This window comes from Rhinolophus sinicus, chromosome 7, assembly GCF_057876585.1.
Source record: "Rhinolophus sinicus isolate RSI-liver-muscle chromosome 7, RSI-T2T, whole genome shotgun sequence".
NCBI lineage: Eukaryota > Metazoa > Chordata > Mammalia > Chiroptera > Rhinolophidae > Rhinolophus > Rhinolophus sinicus.
The window spans coordinates 30803568-30827875 of record NC_142507.1 but is presented as its reverse complement, the minus strand read 5'-3'; the positions used below and the strand labels follow the sequence as shown (position 1 = coordinate 30827875).

The window sequence follows — 24308 nt, the reverse complement described above, 5'->3', positions numbered from 1 at the left end:
TTAAAGAACTAGCAAAAGAAGTACAAATGAAGCCCAAAGTCAGCAGAAGGAAGGAAATAATAAAAATAATGGCAGAGCTAAATGAAATAGAGAACAAAAACACAACAGAAAAAGTTGATGTAACAAAGAGCTGGTTCTTTGAAAAGATTAATAAAATTGACAAACCCTTGGCTAGACTCACTAAGATAAAAAGAGAAAAGACACCAATAAACAAAATCAGAAATGAAAGAGGAGAGTTACCATGGATAGCACAGAAATACAAAGGATCATCCAAGAATACTATGAAGGACTATATGCCACCAAATTCAACAACCTAGAAGAAATGGACAAGTTCTTAGAAATATATAGCCTTCTTAGACTGAATCACAAAGAACTGGAAAATCTAAATAGAGTGATCAACAGTAAATAAATTGAATCAGTCATCCAAAACCTTCCTAAAAGTAAAAGTCAAGGCCCAGATGGCTTCACTAGTAAATTCTACCAAACATTCAAAGACGATCTAACACCTTTACTCTTCAAATTTTTAAAAAAATTGAAGAGGCAATACTCCCTAACTCATTTTATGAGGCCAACATTACTCTAATACCAAAACCTGCTAAAGATAATACTAAAAAGAAAATTACAGATCTACAGACCAATATCTCTGATCAATACAGATGCAAAAACCATAAACAAAATTCTAGCAAAGCGAATATTACAATGCATTAAAAAGATTATGTATCATGATCAAGTAGGGTTCATCCCAGAGGCACAAGGATGATCCAACATATGCAAATTGATCAATGTGATACATCACATGGACAAAATAAAAGATAAAAATCATGATTATATTAATAGATGCAGAAAAAACATTTGAGAAGATAAACATCCATGTATGATTAAAACACTTCATTAAATGGGTATATAAGGAAAATATCTTAACATAATACATGCCATACATGACAAATCCTCAGATAATATCATAATTAACAGTGAAAAACTGAAGAGTTTTGCACTATGTTTAGGAAGAAGACAGAGTTGCCCCTTATCACCACTGTGATTCAACTTAGTATTGGAGGATCTAGCCAGAGCAATCAGCAAGAGAAGGATATCAAAGGCATCTGAACAGGGAATGAAGAAGTTAAATTGTCACTTTTTGCAGATGACATGAATCTTTATATAGAAAACCCTAAAGACTCAACCAAACAGCTATTAGAAACAATAAATGTATACAGTAAAGTTTCTGGCTACAAAACCAATTTACAAAAATGCATTGCATTCATATATACTAACAATGAAATTTCAGAAAAAAAAATTTTAAACAACAACAATTACTTTTGCAATTGCAACAAAAATAATAAAATACCTAGGAATAAACCTAATCAAGGATGTGAAGGACCTATACACTGTAAATTATAAGGCATTTATAAAAGAAACTGAAGAAGACACAAAGATATGGAAAGACATTCTGTGTTCATGGATTGGAAGAATCAACATAGTTAAAATAGCTATATTATCAAATGCAATATACAGATTTAATGTAATCCCCATCAAAATCCCAATGGCATTTTTTAAAGAAATAGAACCAAAAACACCAAATTTGTATGGAACCACAAAAGACCCAAATAGCCAAAGCAATGCAAAGAAAAAAGAACAATGCTGGAGGTATCATACTACCTGACTTCAGCTTGTACTACAGGGCTGCAACAATTAAAACAGTATGGCATTGGCAGAAAACAGACCCACAGACCAATGAAATAGAATTGAGAACCCAAAAATAAACCCACATAAATATGAACAGATATTTTAGACAAAGAAGACAAAAACATACAATGGAGAAAAGAAAGTCTCTTCAATAAATGGTGCTGGGAGAACTGGAAAGCCATGTGCAAAAGAATGAAACTGGACTGCTATCTGTCACCGTGTACCAAAAAAATTAAAAATGGATCAAAGACCTAAACACAAAGTCCTAAAACAATAAACTTCATAGAAGAAAACATTGGTACTAAACTTATGGACCTTGGGTTCAAAGAGGATTTTATGAATTTGCCTTCAAAAGCAAGGGAAGTAAAAGCTAAAATAAATGAATGGGACTATATCAAACTAAAAAGTTTCTGCGCAGCAAAAGAAACCATCAATAAATGAAAAGATAACCAACCAATGAAAGAAGGTTTTTGCAAACAACGCCTCTGATAAGGGGCTAATATCCAACATATATAAGGAACTCATACAACTCAACAACAGAAACCTGTGGCGAGCCAGCCGCCACGAGTCGATCAGTACCTGAAAAGGGGAGTGGGAATGAAAAAAGACACTCACACAAATGATGATGGCGATCGCGGACCCCAGTGATGCTGAAGCCACTAAGTTTATTTTGTCCCCAGAATTTATACATTCTGTGGATGTGCAGTTTAACAAGCACAAAAATGCATTACCTCATTAACAGTAAATCTTTAACTTTAGACACAGAAACTACAAAATAACTAAAACTCCCAAAAGCAATTATCCTTATCAATTGCCTTGAATAACCATCAGTCTTCAGTGTCTGGGAACTGACTGCTCCCACCACATTCCTGAGCAGCTTGCAAGCACTCTCCAGGTGCAGGCAGAGATAATTGCCTCAGGGGGAGGAAATAGGTTAAGCATAAACCGAGCCATTCTGTTAAGGCTCAGAGTTAGCTGTAACCATGGCTCCCCACAGAAACCCAAACAATCCAATTAAATATAGGCAGAGGACCTGAATAGACATTTCTCCAAAGAGGACATACAGATGGCCAATAGATATATGAAAAGATGCTCAACATCACTAATCATCAGAGAAATGCAAACAGAAACCACAATGAGCTATCACAGCATACCAGTTAGAATGGGTATTATCAACAAGACAAATAATAACAAGTGTTGGAGAGGCTGTGGAGAAAAAGGAACCCTCATGCACTGCTGGTAGAAACACAGATTGGTGCAGCCGCTATAGAAGGCAGTATGGAGATTGCTTTAAAAATTAAGAATATAATTAGCATATGACCCAGCAATACCTCTTCTGGGTATCTACCAAAGAAATTTGAAAACATTTATTCGTAAAGATACATGTGCTCCTATGTTCATTGCAGCTTTATTTAGGGTAACCAAGACATGGAAACAACCAATGTGTCCTTCAATACATGAATGGATAAAGAAGTTATGGTATATATACACAATAGAAATCTATTCTGCCATAAGAAAAGATGAAATAGTGCCATTTGCAACAACATAAATGGATCTTGAGATTATAATGTTAAGCAAAATAAATCAGACAGAAAGTCAAGAACCATATGGTTTCACTGATATGTGGTATATAAAACTGAAAACAACAAAAGAAAAAGACAAACAATGAAGAAACAAAAACTCATAGATACAGACAATAGTTTAGTGGTTATCAGAGGGTAAGGGATGGGGTGGTAGATGAGGGTAAAAGGGATCAAATATATGGTGAGAGAAGGAGAACTGACTCTGGGTGATGAACACACAATATGATATATAGACAACGTGTTACAGATTTGTACACCTGAAACCTATGTAATTTTACTAACACTTGTCACCCTAATAAACTTTAATTAAAAATGAAAACAATACATTAAAAAAGAAAAATGACTACGTTTTGATCATCTCAATAGCCATCTTAAAAAATTTTTAAATTAAGTAATTCAAAAGCAAGTTAAAGAAAATGATAAAGATATAAAAAGTTATTAATGGAATATAATTAAAGGGTACAACAGAGAAAAACTAAAAGGCCGAACTTGGTTATCTAATAAAAATGATGAACACCTATTGCAAGACAGATGAGAGTGAATGGGGAGGGAGAGGGAGGGAAACCTAGCAAACTATCAGTATCAGGAAGGAAAAAAGGAATAATGTTACAGGTTCTACAGAAAATAAACCCACAAAATTTAGGAATGAAATAATCCTATGTGTTCAGCTTCTGTGTGATATTGATCTTGGACCACACTGGCATCTACTAACAAGGCAACCCCGCTCTCACCTGCTTTGCTAGGAGAGTGAGGAAGGCAGCGAGGTCTGCACCATTGCCATTGGTCTTCAGGCTTGTTTCCTTCTCAGCTAAAGTGCAAAGACAAATAATAAGATGGGAAAGATAGTTGGTCTTGTATCAGACTTGGTAAGAAGAAAAGGAATATGTCCTCTAGGCTACAAGAGAGCCTCCTAACTATCAAAGTGGGAGATACATTGAATATGAGAACAGTGGGGACTAATGGATTGCTTTTGTAGACTTATGCAGGATAAAACTGATTGAAAGAGAGCTAGGGCCAAGAAAACTTCTTAGTGTTTTATAGAACAAAGAAAAAATGCATAGTAGACATAAATCATAAGTAAATCAAACACACAGTTTATTTCCTAGAGTGTTTTGCTATAGCCCTATCTTTCTGAATATCACATGTGAAATCACCAATTCTCAAAAGGTGTTCTCTGGAATAATGGCATTTAGTCACCCCATTAGCATATTTCTGTGTGTGTGTGTGTGTGTGTGTGTGTGTGTGTGTGTGTGTGTCCACATGTGTGAGTGTAATTGTAATTGTGTCCTGAAAGGATAGGAGTGGGTGATCATTTTAAGGGAGCATTTCTCTGTGCAAGGTAAGTAAGAAAGCTTCAGGAACCATTCTATAAATGAATTTATCAGCATTTCTCAAACCCAAAGACCCTGGCCCTCATATATCATACCTATCCAGGCCTCTACCACATCAGCCTTCCAGTTGAACTGCTGAAAGGCATAATCATCTTCCAACTGCAACTTCCAAGCAGCTATTGCCTTAGCCAGAGATGGGGTCTTTTTATTCAGAGCCTCTATCTTTGCAGAAATCTTCTCCTTGTGCTGACTTTCCTCCTGTAACACCAAGGTTGAAAGGAGGAAACACGAAGGCCAGAAATGTGAATTCTTTAGTACTACTAAAAAGCTCTCATCTTTCTCATTCCAAATTGTAACTATTCTCCTTTAGGTCTAGTTAATTAATTACATTATTCCTCTATGTTTCAGGTGGTTATTTCCACCCCAGAATTTGGGCAACTTTTTCATGTTTATCCACATGTGTGATCTTCTTAGTCAGTGTAAGCATCTAGAAGGCATGAAGTGATCTCTGTTTAGGGTTCTTTGTATAGTAATTAGATAAGTGAGAGTTGGTAAAAACAAGCATCTAAACAGAAGAATGATTCTCAAATTGCAAAGAAGTTTCCATGTGGTCCTTCTCCCTAGAGGCTTATGAAGAAATTGTTTCACATTTTTACAATACTCTATGACCCAAACAAGTCATTTATAAGATCTTCATAAGTGCCATATTGTGCATAGGATAATAGTAAGTGTGTCAACAGAGGATTCAAAGAAATCTTCAAGTTGTACTTATAAGAACTTGAAAAAAGAATTTCCAGAAAAGATCAATTAAATAGTTATTTGCTTAGACAACAATAATAACAAAAAGACAGTTTAGAAGAGATTATGTATAGTCTATATATGATTTTAACACTGCTCATGAGTCTATATTTGGGCCAATTTCTCTTGAAAATGAAAGTTTGACCTGGAATCCCTAGAGTCCCTTACCTTACTCAGGATGTCTCTTCCTTGAGCACACACATTTTGCACTCGGGCCTCATGGACAGCAAAGTCATTATCCAAAGCTTCATACTTCTTTAGCAAGCTCTGCATAAATGAGTCAATGAGAAACAAAACATCCAGACAATTTATCCCACCCACATTCTGATTCCCTTTTATGTCGTTTTACCACCGATGATGATTCAACTAAACTGGCAGAACAGATGGGTATCCATTTCTTCCTGCACAGCTCTACTAAATTCCTCTCCCCAAACTCTTCATTTGCCAAAAAGGGCAAATTTGCCAGAAAAAGAGTCAAAGGAATATAAGTGACATTGTTCTAACTTACCATGTGACCTTAAGTTTTTCTGGATTTTGGAATGAGAATGTTGATCAAGGTAAGGCATAGCACTTCTCCATATTGAAATTTATATAATTCTATGAAACACTGCATCTACCAGAAAAATATTAAGTATGAAGAATATCCTATATTGGATCAAATATATGGCGATGGAAGGAGAACTGACTCTGGGTGGTGAACACATAATGTGATATATAGATGAGGTATTACAGAATTGTACACCTGAAACCTAAGTAACTTTACTAACCATTGTTACCCCAATAAACTTTATTTTTTTAAAAAAGAACATCCTATATTAAGAGCTGACCCTAATGTCTTCTTTTCCCACCAGGAGAAAGATTCTAATGTTAAAGACGAAAACATTGACAACTTAAGAACAGATTCATATTAAAGAGAAGAAAATTAATTAATCCATTCAACCTATTGCTCACCTGAGTAGCAGCCAATGTGTCTCCTGAATCCCTGAGGACAACCATTGCTTCCTTTTCAGTGATCCAAGTTTCCTCCTCTTCAGCGTTCTCCATGAATTGCAAATATTCTAGGGACTCTTCCAAGTGAAGCCCTCTATAATAGGGCAGTAAGCCCAAAAAGGATAAGAGGAATCTAATAAGCAGTGAAAGTGGAGCTGAGTGGCACAGTCTCATGAGGCAGCCACAATTGAACTGGGCCACAGAACAACCAAACATATCTTGCTGGTCAGCTGTGGTGATCTCCTCTGAAAAGGAGGAGACCCTTGCCCCAGAAGTACAATTTTGTGGCATCATCTTCTCTCTAGGAATCTTTGTTGTGGGAAGGAAACTGTGTCCAAACAAAAGTGCCAAGATTTTGGAGTTGGAGAATAACAGAAATACACAGCAGAGTCTCTTTCTACCTTAGCACAGTGTAGGCACTACGAAGTCCTTTTATTCCCCTGGAAGAAATGTCTTCCTATTGCCAACAGACATGGCATTATAGGCAGAAATTATTTTATTTGATTATATGACTATATGATTTTAAATAGCTTTATGGCTATAAAGGAGAAAACATTTCTTAATTTTTTCTCTACTAAGTGTTGTACACAATGTTAAAACTGGGAAGATATACAAACAGACATGAGGCAAATAACATGGTATGAAGGACAACATGTAGGGCAGCAATGATAAAAGACAGCTGCACGTAAGTACAGGAGTAGAGATGTATTTAGAACACAGTGCTGTCTGGGGTAAACGGGAGAAATCTTCATGGTAGACTTTGCATTTGAGCAGGGACTTAGAAGTTAGATAGAGATGGGTACCAGCAGTTGGGGAGAAATGCCCAGCAAGCAAAGTATTCCGCACCTCCCACCAAAGAACACTAGCCCAATACATGTAACATGGGAATAGAATTGGGCCTCCTATCTCCAACTCACCGAGCCTTGGTCAACTCTTTGAGCTTCTCCCAGTGTTGAACAAACTGAGCCAGCCGTTCCCGGATTTCCTCTCGCCCCACAGCAGCCTTGTCTTCCAGCCTCTCTGCCATACCTAGCACATTCTGAGGAACATACCCACTGCATGTTGAATTACCCCACAATCTTTCCCAATTTAGATGTAGTCTCCAGGCAAAATATCTAGCCCTTCCTACCCTTGAGATCATTTACAAACTCTATGGGACTTGGGATGGTGCTGAAAATCCTGGGAGAATAAAGAAAGCAGTGAGATCTACCATACTAAACTTAGTCAAGTATTTGGACAAATACCTTGGCATTTGTACAAAGCCACTCTCCATGATCTACTTTATGGATAATTAATGGTCACAAGGTGACCCTGCTGCCAAGCCAGACACAGAGTTGCTTTCTTTCCATATGGCTCGGCTCAAGTACAACTTTTCTAGATGTCCCAACCTGCATCCTAATTGTCAACAACTGTACCCTAGAGTGTTAAAAGTGCTCTTTCCAGGGAAGAGTATGGGTCCTGTACAGAATGCTTCTATTTATAGGGTACAAAATTTGGAAAAGAACACTTATGAACTCTATGACTAACTCTATGTTACCTTAGTATGCCTTCGTCACATTTTGTAGTATCATCCTATTTATCTGTAACACGAGGGACTACTGTTAGATTATCTCCACCTTTCCAGGTCTCACACTCTTCTATTCCTACCTGGATAGCAGGTTCATGTGCCATCAGCTCCCCCTCTAGGCGTTTGTGTTTCTTTAGTAAGTTTTGAACCCCCTGCAGATCCCTCCCGTAGTCCTGGGAGCTCACTCGTACCAACTTCTCCCTGCAATCAAGGAACAAAACAGAAAATTTAGAGTTTAGACATCTGAAGTCATCCTAGAACAACAGTTTTCTAAAAGTGTGTGTGTGTGTGTGGTGGGGGGTGAGGTAACTTTCTGGTGTCAGTATCACAAAGATAATTAATGCCAAAAGCTTTCAGCAAAACTTCTGACTTACGCTAATACAATTAAAATAACATATTGATATGCACAGCTGTAATAGCCTTCCCATTATTTCCTTTGCCTGTAATAAAACCATGGCAGGTAATGTGTGACATTCTCTATCCAGTATCCAGTTCTGTGACATATTAGACACACAGGATACAGAAAGAAAAATAACAATGATCTCATCAGTTGAGTAAGTTGTAAATGCCCAGTTGTCTGATTCAAAATGAGCATTACTCATTCTATGAACTATCTAGAACAAACATATATGTTCTCTTAATTTTGTTCCCAGAATGTATGTAAACTGCTCCCCACTCCCTCCATTTTTGTCTCCCTCTGCCTACATACAATGAAGGAATTTGGGGAAAATAAACCAATGTTAACTTTACGGTAAGGCAAACATGATGAAGTAGTAATACCAACAGCAAGAAACACTACATATTTCATTTCAGCACCAAATAGAGACATGTTTGGAGGATTATCTACTCTTGTGGATTATCAATGCAATATGATTTGGCAGTACATACTCTATCCATGATTCCTCATCATCTAGTTCCTGGAAGAACTGGAACAAGGCATAGGCCTCTTTCAGTTTCTCATGGTGTGCTGCTGCTAAGTTCTGGACATCCAGGAAGCGCTTGTTGACATTATCCCTTTTCTCCACAATCTGATCAGCATTGAAAGTCCCGCTGGAGAGCAGATCAGTAGCCAACTCATTCAGGTCCCTGAGTGCATCCTAGAAAACCCCAGTGTACTCAGTGAACAGTATAGTACAAGCACTAAGTAGACTTTCATCTTTAACCACTGCTTATTCAGGTTCAAAGACTGTGTCAAAGAGATTGTTTTTAAAGATAGTAAATTTGATATTATGGGTTTTTTTTAACACAGATTGGATGAGGGCAATATGGATAACATGACTATATTACTCAAATTGCACATTTGGCCTTATGTGTTTTGTTTTCCCTTCTGATATTTTCCCCTTTATTTGGTTCCTCTTCCCAACTGAAAAATAAGCCTTGGTAAGCAAGTACTCTGTTTGATGCAGACTGATTTATTGAAATAATCAACAAGAACTACTCTTACCTAGGTTGGCCACAGAACACACCCAGCCTGTTCTCTATTTTCATTCAAACTCTGCCCCCTAGTGATGTCACAGGGAATATTATCAAGTCCTGAAATAAACTTATAGAAAGCCTTTGACTTCTTGTCCTTTCTGTGGGTATCTGTATCACCAAATAAAACTGATAATGCAAAATTCTCCAGCATGAAATTAATACCTTCCAGCATGTTTATTACTTCTCCTAGTACAAATCTCTGCTTCATATTAGGATGCTACTGGAATTCTTCATTAAATTTCCAGAGTCTATATGTAGTTCAACTTCATTGCATATGTCCCCATCTATTTTATTGTTTTTCTCTCTAAATCTATGAAATAAACTTGCATTTTCTTTCTAGGACAAGATCAAATGTGCAGCTTTGGATGATAGTGAGTTTATATGCATGCATCAGTTAAAAAAATAAACAAGATAACTTTTAGGATCTATAGCCTAGAATCTTAGAATCTATAGCTTAATGATCATTGGTTAACAGTGACTATTGCAACTTCTCTGCAGTCCATGGATTTGACCTGGTTTTAATGACTGATGATTGTGAACACTAAGGTGAATTTTGCAAGACTGTGTTCTCAAGTGATCTTCTAAGACAGAAGAGAGGAAAGTCAGAAACCTTTCCATTCCTTGAATGGAAATCCCAGAGGAGTGGGATTCTAAAACTACTTACTTCTCGGGCCAACATCTCTGTTTCCAATAGCTGATGCTTTTTAAGCAGGTTTCCTGCAGAAGCCAGGTCCCTGGCCTGATCTTTCATGGCGAGTAGTGTCTCTGCCTGGGAATGGAAGAATAAGCAGTAAAGCTGCTAGATGAAAACTATCTTTAAGCAGAACAAGATTATCAACTATGTCCCCAAACTTTTCCAAAGAAGAGTCAAGGAAATCATTCACACATAACTTTGATTATCTGACTAGCATTTATTAAACTCCCATGCCCCCGCCATTTCCAGGTGCAATTACCTCTGAGAGCCAGAACTCAAAATCCCGAATGCCTGTATTGAACCTCTGTTGGCGACTAGCCTCATTGAGCTTCTGACCTTTGTCAATTGTTCTCTCAAGCAGGTAATCCCAATGTTTCTCCAGCTCTTCCAGTTGACCCTAACCCAAAGGAGTCATTATGCTTTTTAGAATCTTGGGTCCTGTAATAACTTGAAAGGATAATATAGGGAGGCCAAGGAGGTAAAGACTAGCCAAAATTTTCCAGTATTTGAATGTCATACATTTTAAACAAGTTATGCTCAATTTCAGAAAACAACAGGAGGTATTAAAATAAAGTTTGAAAAAAGGGTAATGGACTGATTACAGAGACTGATGTTGAAATGCCAAAAGACTTGGCAGTAGGGATAGAAAATGCAAAACAAACAGGATAATGCTTAGGAATTAAGTTGAAAACTTTCCTGGAGTTCTCAGCACTAAGTGTGGTGGTAGCCGTAAGATCTGTGCATCACTGTTAACCATAGAACATATTTCATATTCCTATATATGAAAATATTGAAATAGTAAGATTTCTCTTCATGTAACTTTGTAGCAGAACCCATGGTGAGCAGAACCCTACCTTCATGGTCTCTTCGTTGCCATCACATGCCCTCCGCTCAATCAGAGAGTTTCCCAAGCTGATGACTCTTTCCACCTGATCAGCTCGGCCATAGACCTCATTTTCAAAGGTCTGGTGTTTCAGGTATTTCCTCTGAAGGGAAAGAAGAAACTAAGTTAACTTGGTATTTAGGGAAGCAAGAAAAGGTAACTTGTGAAAAAAATGGCGGCGTGAGGTGAGCCTCTGTAAAGCTCCCCTGGAATTTACAAAGAATCGAACAACAAAAACTCCACAAAGGACTCCCTGCACAGCAGACAGGCAAGACGAAGAGGCCCACTACCGACTGAAATCACCTACAGGTGGGAGATTCGCGCGAGTGGAGGGAGGAGGAAAGGGAGAAGTGCGCGGAGACGGAGCCGCGCGGGCGCAGGATGCAGACCTAGCTCAGTGCTCCGAGCTCGCTGCTTCCCGGTACTACCGCAGCTGCGGGCGAGGGAAGAACTCGGACTGCTAAGGCTCCGCCTGGGCTCCACAGGGCTGAGGGGACAGCATATAACACGGCTGAACCCAACACTCACGGCAGAGACCTCGGAGAAAAGACTGAGGGAAAAAGGCTGAAAACGGTGGTTTAAGCCCTCACTGCCGAGCAGAGAACGGAGCCTTAGGCACTGAGACCAGCTGCCCCCTCCCTCCTCTCCCAGAGCTCGCCCCGCCCCCACCTGCCCAGTGCTAGAAGCGAAACAGTAGCAGTGTCAGATCAAAACAACAGATTAGTGGTTGCCAGAGGGTAAGGGGGGCGAGGGGTGGGGGGTGGGAGATGAGGGTAAGGGGGATCGAATATATGGTGATGGAAGGAGAACTGACTCTGGGTGATGAACACACAATGGGATTTATAGATGATGTAATACAGAATTGTACACCTGAAATCTATGTAATTTTACTAACAATTGTCACCCCAATAAATTTAATTAAAAAAAAACAAACAGAAAATTTGCTGCTTTGAAAACTGTGGACCGCAAACACAAATTCACAGCCCAACTAGTTCCAGAAAAGGGGAGAGAGCTGTGGAAGCAGGACCGGCTGTGGTGGTGGTCACCGCCATTGCTCTGGGCCACCTCTCACAACTCACCCCGCCCCTGACCCCACCTATCTGGGCGGATCCCTGCAGGAGTAAACAGAACTGCTGAAACATACGGGCTCTGAATCAGGAGCTGGAAGAGCTTTGGAACATCAAAAGCTCTCTGCATACCCACCAGGACACTGCGCCCTGTGACCTAGATGAACTATTAACAGAGGAGAAGCCCATTTCCCAGGGAATCCCCCCATTGTGTGAGAAGTTGGAATAGTGCAGAGAAAACATAGCACTACCGTGTGGGAGAAGAAAAATAAGTTGCAGTTGGAGAAATAATAAAACATTCTACCAACAAGTACTGACAAAAAAAAGAAAGACCGCTTTCTATCAACCTGTTGCAGAAGTCACTCCTGTAGATGTCTAGGAAGAGAAATAGTAAACCAGTAATCACCATGAATAACCAAGGCAACAAGACAGCTCAGAAAGAAAGTGAAAAATCTCCAGACAAGGCACTTAAAGATACAGAAATATGTGACTTAAGTGACAGAGAATTCAAGATTGCAGTTCTGAAAAAACTCAACGAGATACAAGAAAACACAGATAGGCAGTTAAAGGAACTCAGAAACTCAATCAAAGAACAGCATGAGCATTTTACGAAAGAGATTGAAATCTTAAAAAAGAACCAAATAGAATTTCTGGAGATTAAGAACTCAATAGAAGAAATTAAGAATGAAATAACCAGCTTAGGTAGTAGAGTTGACCAGATGGAGCAAAGAATCAGTGACATCGAAGACAGAAACCTGGAAATGACACAAATAGAAGAAGAAAGAGACTTGAGACTTAAAAGAAATGAAAGAACTCTACAAGAACTTTCTGACTCCATCAGAAAGAGCAATATAAGAATAATGGGCATACCAGAAGGAGAAGAAAGAGAGAAGGGAACAGAGAATATATTCAAACAAATTGTCGATGAGAACTTCCCAAATTTGTGGACAGAACTGGACCCTCGAATCCAAGAAGCAAATAGAACACCTAGTTACCTCAATCCCAACAGACCTTCTCCAAGGCACATTGTATTGAAGCTGTCTAAAATCAACGACAAAGAAAGAATCCTCAAGGCAGCCAGGGAAAAGAAGACGGTAACTTACAAAGGAAAGCCCATTAGATTATCATCAGATTTTTCAGCAGAAACTCTACAAGCCAGGAGGGAGTGGAACCAAATATTCAAACTATTGAAAGAGAGAAACCATGAGCCAAGAATAATATATCCAGCAAAGATATCCTTTAGATATGAAGGAGGAATAAAGACCTTTCCAGACATACAGAAGCTGAGGGAATTTTCTAATACATGACCTGCACTAAAAGAAATACTAAAGGAGGCTATTCGACCACCATCAACAGGGACAATTTGTGGCAACCAAAACTCAAAAAGGGGGAGAGTAAAGGCCTGAACCGGAATATGGGAATGGAGAAAGTAAGCGTGCTGAAGAAAATGGAATACTCTAATTATCAAACTTTCTTTTACATAAACTTAAGGGTAACCACTCAAAATAAATCCAGAAGTGAAATATATACTGAAATAAAAGAAGAAACAGAGGGAAACATCATAGAATACCACCACACAGAAATAATAGACAACAACAAAAAGGCAAAGAAACAATGGAGACACAGCCTTACCAGAAAACTAAAGATAGAATGACAGGATATCCTCACATATCAATAATCTCCCTAAATGTAAATGGACTGAACTCACCAATAAAAAGTCACAGAGTAGCAGATTGGATCAAAAAACTAAACCCAACCATATGCTGTCTCCAAGAGACACATCTCAGCTACAAGGACAAGCATAGACTCAAAGTGAAAGGGTGGAAATTGACACTCCAAGCAAATGGTACCCAGAGAAAATCAGGTGTAGCCATAATGATATCAGATGAAACAGACTTCAAGGTGAAAAAGATAACAAGAGACAAAGATGGACATTTCATAATGATGAAGGGGACTGTACAATAAGAAGACATAACAGTCATCAATATTTATGTCCCCAATGAGGGAGCACCGAAATACACCAAGCAACTACTAACAGAACTAAAGGGAGAAATTGACCAAAACACAATTATACTAGGGGACTTAAATACATCACTGACAGCTATGGATAGATCATCCGAACAGAAAATAAATAACGAAATAGTAGCCCTAAATGACACATTAGATGAAATGGACATAATTGACATTTATAGAGCACTTCATCCAAAACATCAGACTATACATTCTTTTCTAGTGTACATGGAACATTCTCAAGGATAGACCATATATTGGGACATAAAATCAGTCTCAACAAATTTAAGAAGATTGAAATCATACCAAGCATATTCTCTGATCACAAGGCTTTGAAATTGGATATCAACTGTAAAAAGAAAGTGGGAAAAAACACAAATACATGGAGATTAAATAACATACTTTTAAAGAAGGACTGGGTCAAAGAAGAAATTAGAGGAGAGATCAAAAGATACATAGAAACAAATGACAATGAAAATACATCCTACCAAAATTTTTGGGATGCAGCGAAAGCAGTTTTAAGAGGGAAATTTATCTCATTACAGGCCTATCTCAAGAAACAAGAAAAATCCCAAATAAATAGCCTCATGTTACACCTTAAAGAACTAGAAAAAGAAGAACAAGTAAAACCCAAGGTCAGCAGAAGAAAGGAAATAACAAAAATTAGGGCAGAAATAAATGAAATAGAGAACAAAAAGACAATAGAAAAAATTAATGTAACAAAGAGCTGGTTCTTTGAAAAGATTAACAAAATTGACAAACCCTTGGCTAGACTTACTAAGATAAAAAGAGAGAAGACACTGATCAACAAAACCAGAAACGTAAAAGGGGAAGTTATCACGGACACCACAGAAATACAAAGAATCATCCAAGAATACTATGAAGGACTGTATGCCACCAAATTCAACAACCTAGAAGAAATGGACAAGTTCTTAGAAACATATAGCCTTCCAAGGCTGAACCATGAAGAACTGGAAAATCTAAACAGACCGATCACCAGTACGAAATTGAATCAGTCATCCAAAACCTTCCCAAAAGCAAAAGTCCGGGACCAGATGGCTTCACTAGTGAATTCTACCAAACCTTCAAAGAGGATCTAATACCAATTCTGCACAAACTCTTCCAAAAAATTGAAGAAGAGACAGTACTCCCTAACTCATTTTATGAGGCCAACATTACCCTGATACCAAAACCTGGTAAGGACAGCACAAAAAAAGAAAACTATAGACCAATATCTCTAATGAATACCGATGCAAAAATCCTAAATCAAATTCTAGCAAATCGAATACAACGATGCATTAAAAAGATTATTCATCATGACCAAGTGGGGTTCATCCCCGGGGCACAAGGATGGTTCAACATACGCAAATCCATCAATGTGATACATCACATAAACAAAATAAAGGACAAAAATCATATGATTATATCAATTGATGCAGAAAAAGCATTTGACAAGATGCAATATCCATTTATGATTAAAACACTTAATAAAATGGGTATAGAAGGAAAATACCTTAACATAATAAAGGCCATATATGACAAGCCCTCTGCTAATCTCATAATTAATGGAGAAAAACTGAAGCCCTTTGCTCTACGTTCAGGAACACGACAGGGCTGTCCCCTATCACGTCTGCTTTTCAACATAGTGTTGGAAGTCCTTGCCAGAGCAATCAGGCAAGAGAAAGAAATAAAAGGCATCCAAATTGGATTTGCAGAAGTTAAATTATCACTCTTTGCAGATGACATGATGCTATATATAGAAAACCCTAAAGACTCCACCAAAAAGCTATTAGAAACAATCAACGAATACAGTAAAGTTGCTGGCTACAAAATCAACGCACAAAAGTCCATTGCCTTCCTATATACTAACAATGAAATCTCAGAAAAAGAAATACAAAAAACAATTCCTTTTGCAATTGCAGCAAAAAGAATAAAATACCTAGGAATAAACTTAACCAAGGAGGTGAAAGACCTATATGCTGAAAACTATAAGACATTTTTGAAGGAAATTGAAGAAGACACAAGAAATGGAAAGACATTCCGTGCTCATGGATTGGAAGAATCAACATAGTTAAAATGGCCATATTACCCAAAGCAATATACAGATTCAATGCAATCCCCATCAAAATCCCAATGGCATATTTTAAAGAAATAGAACAAAAAATCATCAGATTTGTTTGGAACCACAAAAGACCCCAAAAAGCCAAAGCAATCTTAAGAAAAAAGAACAATAATGGAGGTATAACAGTTCCTGACTTTGGCTTGTACTACAGGGCCACAATAATCAAAACAGCATGGTATTGGCAGAAAAACAGACACATAGACCAATGGAATAGAATTGAGAACCCAGAAATAAAACCACATAAATATGGACAGATAATTTTTGACAAAGAAGCTAAAAACATACAATGGAGCAAAGATAGCCTCTTCAATAAATTTTGCTGGGAGAATTGGATAGCCACGTGCCAAACAATGAAACTTGACTGCTATTTGTCACCATGTACCAAAATTAATTCAAAATGGATCAAAGACTTAAGCATATGACCTGACACAATAAACTGCATAGAAGAAAACATAGGTACTAAACTTAGGGACCTTGGGTTCAAAGAGCATTTTATGAATTTGACTCCAAAGGCAATGGTAGTAAAAGCTAAAATAAACGAATGGGACTATATGAAACTTAAAAGCTTCTGTACAGCAAAAGAAACCATTGACAAAATAAAGAGGCCACCAACTGAATGGGAGAAGATTTTTGCAAACAGTGCCTCCGATAAGGGGCTAGTATCCAGAATATACAAGGAACTCATGCAACTCAACAACAAAAAAACAAGCAATCCAATTGAAAAATGGGCAGAGGACTTGAAGAGACATTTCTCCAAAGAGGACATACAAATGGCAAATAGACATATGAAAAAATGCTCAACATCACTAGTCATCAGAGAAATGCAAATCAAAACCACAATGAGATATCACCTCACCCCAATCAGAATGGCTATCACCAACAAGACAAATAATAACAAATGTTGAAGAGGCTGTGGAGAAAAAGGAACCCTCATACACTGTTGGTGGGAATGCAGACTGGTGCAGCCGTTATGGAAGGCACTGTGGAGGTTCCTCAAAGAATTACGAATAGAATTGCCATATGACCCAGCAATCCCTCTCCTGGGTATCTACCCAAAAAATCTGAAAATATTTAGAGATAAAGACACGTGTGCTCCAATGTTCATTGCAGCTTTGTTTACGGTGGCCAAGACATGGAAACAACCAAAATCTCCTTCGATAGATGAATGGATAAAGAAGTTGTGGTATATATACACAATGGAATACTATTCGGCAGTAAGAAAAGATGATATAGGAACATTTGTGACAACATGGATGGATCTTGAGAGAGTAATGCTGAGCGAAACAAGTCAGACAGAAAAAGCAGAGAACCATGTGATTTCACTGATATGTGGTATATAAACCAAAAACAACAAAAGAACAAGACAAACAAATGAGAAACAGAAACTCATAGACACAGACAATAGTTTAGTGGTTGCCAGAGGGTAAGGGGGGCGGGGGGTGGGGGGTGGGAGATGAGGGTAAGGGGGATCGAATATATGATGATGGAAGGAGAACTGACTCTGGGTGATGAACACACAGTGGGATTTATAGATGATGTAATACAGAATTGTACACCTGAAATCTATGTAATTTTACTAACAATTCTCACCCCAATAAATTTAATAAAATAAAATTGGGAAAAAAAAGAAAAAAAAGAAAGAAAAAGAAAAGGTAACTTGTGTCTAAAAGCAAGAGTTAATATTTCTGTCATAACCAAAGTGATGTTGACTTCTGAAGGACCTGCTCCACATTAGTCTCAGAAGTCCCTGAGGACAGCAGCAGTGGTCTCAACAATAAGGAAGTGTTCAGTATAGATAGATGAACATTCATGCAACAATCTGTGTATGCTAAATTTTTCCAAGATTCCTATTTTGAGCTTACCTGAATGTTGGAGGGATCTTTGTAGGACTCATCACAGGCTGTGGGCAGCATCTCACTGATCCATTCTTCCAGGTCCTCAAGGTCACGGTAGAATTGTTTTAGGTCAGCATAGTCTCCCAGTTTTGTCCGCTCAGCAATCAGCTGTGCTTTGAGAGCCTTCCATCTGGAGGAGGGGGCTACATCACTCTGTGTCCTTTATCCTTCCCCCAAGCACTAATGGCATATTCATGAATTTTCCCATTTGTCAACGTCTCATTTATACATTTATGTGTTATATATAGCATAGTTATATATTATATAGTTATATACTATATTATTATATTATATATTATTTATATGTTATATATAACATAGTCTCATTCTTTTTATATATAATATATTAATTAAGTCAGGTAATTTCTAAGGTAACTTCCATGTCTTTCATTCTGTGAGTCCAGATCACAAAGTTTCCCAAAGTGTCAAGATAACATTAGGCATCTAAAAGTGAGAAGAACTCAGAGTGTTACTCCCATGCTCAATGCTAGCAGAGAGGTCACTTTGCTACCCCCTCCTGTAGCTCAGAAAACAATTGCTCACGCCTGACCTGTCTAGCACCCGTTGGAGTCGAGCAGCAATCTCTTCCTTGGAGTAGTGGTCATCAGCTATGAGCCGTTCAGCAAAATGTTCTAGCTCAGTGATCTTCTTTTCCTAGATAAAGAAAATGGAAAGAACCCAGATGTCTGGAGATTAGGCTCTGGTGCAATCCCAGACTCTCTCCTAGAAAAGAACAGATATCAACCTTTGTCATTTCACAAAAGGAAACAAAACTAGGACCAAAGGGTAAAATCCTTACAGAGAGGCAGATATTAACTCAACAATAGGCAAAACATTAATATTGATACTGAGATGGGTTTTTGTGTAGTACTGAATTCCTTTCTTTGACACTTCCCATGGCCACTGTAGGAGAGGGTGACTCCTGCATTGGGTGGGGTGTTGGAATAGACAGTATATTACGTCACTTCCAATTCTAAAAGTCTGATTTTAAAAGGCTGGACTTAAAGTGAGAAAGTTCAATGCTAAGTGTGACTTGGGATAGACTAAACCAAAATGTCATGTTGCACTGCCTACCTCATAGTTTCCTGCAAGAAGCAAATTAGAATTAAAATATTTTTAAATCATAAAACCACATACCTATGTAAGATTTTTGTTATTATTACAAGTAGTTATTTTAGAACTCTTATATTAGTTGTTATTACCTGGGCAGTGATTGCTTTGTTCAAATCATCATGTTTCTTCATCAAGGCCTCCAGACTGTCTAAGGAACGCTTATCATCTGACTTTAGGAAATTCTCACGTGCCACCATCCAGCTCTCAGCCTGATCACAGTTGCCTTGAAACAACTGTGGAGAATAAAGTTAGAGGTATATGGGACAGTAGTCCCCACTTATTTGAAGTTTTGCTTTCTCCAGTTTCAGTTACCCTTGGCCAACCACTGTCAGAAAATATCACATGGAAATTCCAGAAATATACAATTCATATGGCTTAAATTATGTGCTATTCTGAGTGGCATAAGGAAATCTCACACCATCTTGTTATGTCATGCCTGGGAAGTGAGTCATCCCTTTGTCCAGAGTATTCATGCCATTATACACTCCCCAATTGTTAGGCACTTAGCTATATTAGTTATTAGATTGAATGTCACGCTATTGAAGTTCTTGTGTTCACATAACCCTTATTTTACTTATTAGTACACCCAAAGGAGGCTTCCAGTCAAGATGGCAGGGAAGGTAAACTCTGTGCTCACCTCCCCCCATGACCACCTCAAAATTACAACTAAACTACAGAACAACAATCATTGATAGTTGCCTTCAGTCTAGGTAAACAGAAGTCCTATAACTAAGGATATACAGAAGAAGACATGTGGAGACAAGGTGGTTGGAGGGGAGACAACAGGGAACAGGCTGGTCACACACCCATGTGTGGCAGTTAACAATTGGGAGGGTTATCTTGGCTGTGGAGGTACACCCTAAGGAGTGAGGGGTTCCAATCCCACACTAGGCTCCACAGCTGAGGGTACAAGTGCTGGGAAAAGAAGGTCTCATAACTTCTGCATATGAGAACAGTGGAGGTTATGGCTGAGTGAGATGAAGGGCTGCTGGAGTCCTAGGTGTTCCTCTTAAAAGATCCATGCATGGACTTACTCGCTGATGACCTCACTTGCTGTGAGCTCCAGTGCTGGGGCAGCAGCTCAAAGGGCATCGGGGACATACAGGGAGGAACTCGATTGTCTTGCTTTAAAGTAAAGGCTGGATAGGGCACCTTCCTCCCAAACAGAAATGCTGGAAGAAGACATTGCTCTTTTTTTGAACCCTCACCCAATCAGCCTAGACAGGCAGGTGGGCATGATATCTGAGTCTCCATTAACCTAACTAATACTTTTTTCCCTACCCTGGTTATTCTCTGAGACCCCACCCCACCTGATTTGCAGGCCCACCCAAGCCACTTCCAGTGGCCTGTCTTGTCTCATGCTGTGGATTTACCTAAAATCTCTCAAGGGTTCACAAACCCAAAACAAACAGCATCTGGCCTGGGCATGCCCTGTACCTCTTGCTAAGCAGCCTCAAGCTTGGCACTAACAGCAGCTGGCCTCTGTTCACAGCTTAGTATCTCTCAGGCACCTTTAAGCCCAGCACAAGTGGCAACCATCTACAGATCCCTTTGTATGTCACATCAAGAGCCCCTGGGCAGGGCACAGGCAGTGGCTGAACTTTGTCTGCATCAGAGCCCCTCCCAAGAGCCACCAGAACAAACCTGGTGGCCAGCTTCGACCACACCAGAGCAGTATGCAACCATCTCCGCAAATGACACACCAAAAGTGCAGACTCAGCAGTGACCAGAGCCCAGCTAAAGCAAATCCTGCTGTGTAGTGTCAGCCCCTATACAACAGCTTCTCCACTATAATCATGGCCAGTCCTCACAACCAATCAGCCTGAAGTTCAGTCCCTCCCACTGACATGCCAACAGTATTCAAGGGTCAAACACAACAGGAGAGCACATACAACCCACACAGAGACACACCTACATCACCCACCTGAGGTGACCAGGGACACTGGGCCCCACAGGACACCTACTACATAAGGCCACTCTACCAAGATTGGGAGACATAGAAGCTCTATCTAATACTTAGAAACAAACACAGGGAGTCAGCCAAAATGAGGAGAAAGAAAAACATGTCCTAAATGAAAGATCAGAGCAAAGCTCCAGAAAACGAAATAAAACAGAGACAAACAATCTACCAGATGTAGAGTTCAAAACACTGATTATAAGGATGTTCAATGATCTCAGTGAGAACTTCAACAAAGAGATAGGAAACATAACTATGGAGGTAGAAACCATTAAAATAACCAGTTAGAAATGAAGAATACAGTAACTGAAATAAAGAACATATTAGAGGGAGTCAACAGTAGATTAGATGAAGCAGAAGACTGAATCAGTGTTTTGGAAGATGAGGTAGCAAAAAACACCTAATCAGGACAGCAAAAAGAAAAAAGAATCCAAAAAACTGAGGATAGTTTAAGGGGCCTTTGGGACAATGTGAAGTGCACCAACATTTGAATCATAGGGGTACCAGAAGGAGAAAAGAAAGAGCAAGGAATTGAAAATCTATTTGAAAAAATAATGACTGAGGTGGCCTATTAGCTCAGTTGGTTAGAGTGTGTGCTCTTAATAACAAGGTTGCCTGTTCGATGTCTCCATGAGCCACTTGAGCTAAGCCCTCTGCAACTAGATTGAAACAACTACTTGACTTGGAGCTGATGGGTCCTGGAAAAGCACACTTAATAAATAAATAAATAAATAAATAAATAAATAAATAAATAAATAAATAAATAAATAAATAAATACTGAAAACGTCCTTAATCTGGTGAAGGAAATAGACACACCAGCCAGGAAGCACAGAGAGTTCCAAACAAGATGAACCCAAAGAGGCTCACACCAAGACACATAATTAAAATGCCAAAGGCATTTGTCACAAAATATTCAAAGTGATGAAAAGCAAGGACATACAACCAAGATTACTCTACCCAGCAAACTATCATTTAGAATTGACAAACAGATAAAGAGCTTCCCAGACAAGAAAAAGTTAAAGGAGTTCATCACCAGTAAAGCAGTATTATAAGAAATGTTAAAGGTACTTCTTTACTAAGAAGAAAAAAAGATAAAAAATATAAATAATAAAATAGCTTTAACTACATATCTATCAACAATTACTTTAAATGTAAATGGTTTAAATGCTCTAATCAAAAGACACAGGATGGATGAATGGATAAGAAAACAAGATCCTTAAATATACTGCCTATAAAGACTCACTTCAGATGAGAAGACACACAGAGACTGAAAGTAAAAGGATGGAAAAATATATTTCTTGCAAATGGCAACAAACAAACAAAAAGCAATACTTAAACCAGACAAAGAAGATTTTAAAACAACAGCTACAACAGACAAAGGATTCAGTAATCTCATATCTGGCTCTTTATCTAAAGAAACCCAAAACATTAATTTGAAAAGTCATATGCATCTATATGTTCACTGCAGCATTATTTACCATAGCCAAGATACAGAAACAATCTAAGTGTCCATTAGTAGATGATTGGATAAAGAAATGGTACATATATACAATAAAACATTACTCAGCCATAAAAAAAAGAATGAAATCTTGCCATCTGCAACAACATGGGTGGACCTAGAGAGTATTTTGCTGAGTGAGTGAAATATGTCAAACAGAGAAAGACCAACGCCATATGATTTCACTTGTATGTGGAATCTAAAGAATAAAATAAAGGAACAAACAAAAGAGAAGGAAATTCACAGATTAGAGAATATTTTGATGGTTGCCAGATGGGAGGGGATTGGGGAAATGGATGAAAAAGGATTAAGAAGTACAAATTAGTAGTTACAAAATAGTCATAAGGATGTAAAATATAGCATAGGGAATATAGTCAATAATATTGTAATAACCATGCATGGTATCTGATAGGTACTAGATTTATTGGAATGATAACTTTATAAATTGTATAAATGTCTAATCACTATGTTGTACACCTGAAACTAATATAACATTGTTTGTCAACTGTAACTGAAAAACAAAAAAATATTTAAAAATTAAGAGTAAGGCCGGCCCGGTGGCTCAGGCAGTTAGAGCTCCATGCTCCTAACTCCGAAGGCTGCCAGTTTGAATCCCACATGGGCCAGTGGGCTCTCAACCACAAGGTTGCCAGTTCAATTCCTCGGGTCCCGCAAAGGGATGGTGGGCAGAGCCCCCTGCAACTGAGATTGAACACGGCACCTTGAGCTGAGCTGCTGCTGAGCTCCCGAACAGCTCAGTTGGTTAGAGTGCGGCCTCTCAACCACAAGGTTGCTGGTTCAACTCCCACAAGGGATGGTAGGCTGCACCCCCTGCAACTAGGAATGGCAACTGGACCTGGAGCTGAGCTGCGCCCTCCACAACTAAGACTGAAAGGACAACAACTTGGAAAAAAGTTCTGGAAGTACACACTGTTCCCCAATAAAAGTCCTGTTCCCCTTCACCAATAAAATCTTAAAAAATAAAGAAAGAAAGAAAGAAAGAATAAAGAATAAAATGCAAGGAAATGGAACAAATCACTACGTGGTTAAAAACGAACACACAAAAAAAACAAGTGGTGGAAGACAGTACTTTAAAAAGAAAATAATGCCCAAAGGCCACTCACACAACGTTTATTACAGTATATTGTTATACTTGTTTTATTTTATTTTTAGTTATTGTTGTTAATCTCTTACTGTGGCCTAATTTATATTATACTTTACAATAGGTATATATGTATAGGAAAAAACATAGTATATATAACATTTGGTACTATCTGTGGTTTTAGGCATCCACTGGGGCTCTTGAAATATATCTGCCACAAACAAGTGGGGGACTACTTTTACACTTCCCAGAAAACATATTGTATGTTTTTATATAAGCTGTACACCACCCTTGGCTGCTATTTGCCATATCCTATATCTGGTAGATACTGGCTGGTAAATGGTACCCTACAGGGTAGCCTGACACTCTCTCTCTTTTTCCTCAAAAATATTAATCACTACCCCTTCTTTAGCCTCAAAACATTCATACATTTTGTTTCATTAATAACCACCTTACTGTACTAGAATTATCTGTCTACATGTCTAATTTTACTACTTAAGAAAAGGGACACTATCTTACTAATCTTTGTGTTCCCAGG

General features: G+C 38.4%; 1 protein-coding gene across 3 annotated transcripts in view; it reads right to left on the bottom strand.

Moving 5' to 3' along the window:
* SPTA1 (spectrin alpha, erythrocytic 1) overlaps window positions 1-24308 on the bottom strand; it is a 129003-nt gene that overhangs the window by 15942 nt on the left and 88753 nt on the right. For all 3 annotated transcript variants that reach the window (XM_019751299.3, XM_074318724.2, XM_074318725.2), the window contains exons 30-42: window positions 19302-19445; window positions 18650-18753; window positions 18067-18229; window positions 10977-11108; window positions 10382-10519; window positions 10093-10197; window positions 8841-9049; window positions 8033-8153; window positions 7303-7424; window positions 6347-6479; window positions 5564-5662; window positions 4693-4855; window positions 3998-4074 (exon numbers count right to left, since the gene is read on the bottom strand). In XM_019751299.3, coding sequence (XP_019606858.2) covers window positions 3998-4074; window positions 4693-4855; window positions 5564-5662; window positions 6347-6479; window positions 7303-7424; window positions 8033-8153; window positions 8841-9049; window positions 10093-10197; window positions 10382-10519; window positions 10977-11108; window positions 18067-18229; window positions 18650-18753; window positions 19302-19445 — 1710 coding nt within the window. The remainder of the gene's footprint in view (window positions 1-3997; window positions 4075-4692; window positions 4856-5563; window positions 5663-6346; window positions 6480-7302; window positions 7425-8032; window positions 8154-8840; window positions 9050-10092; window positions 10198-10381; window positions 10520-10976; window positions 11109-18066; window positions 18230-18649; window positions 18754-19301; window positions 19446-24308) is intronic.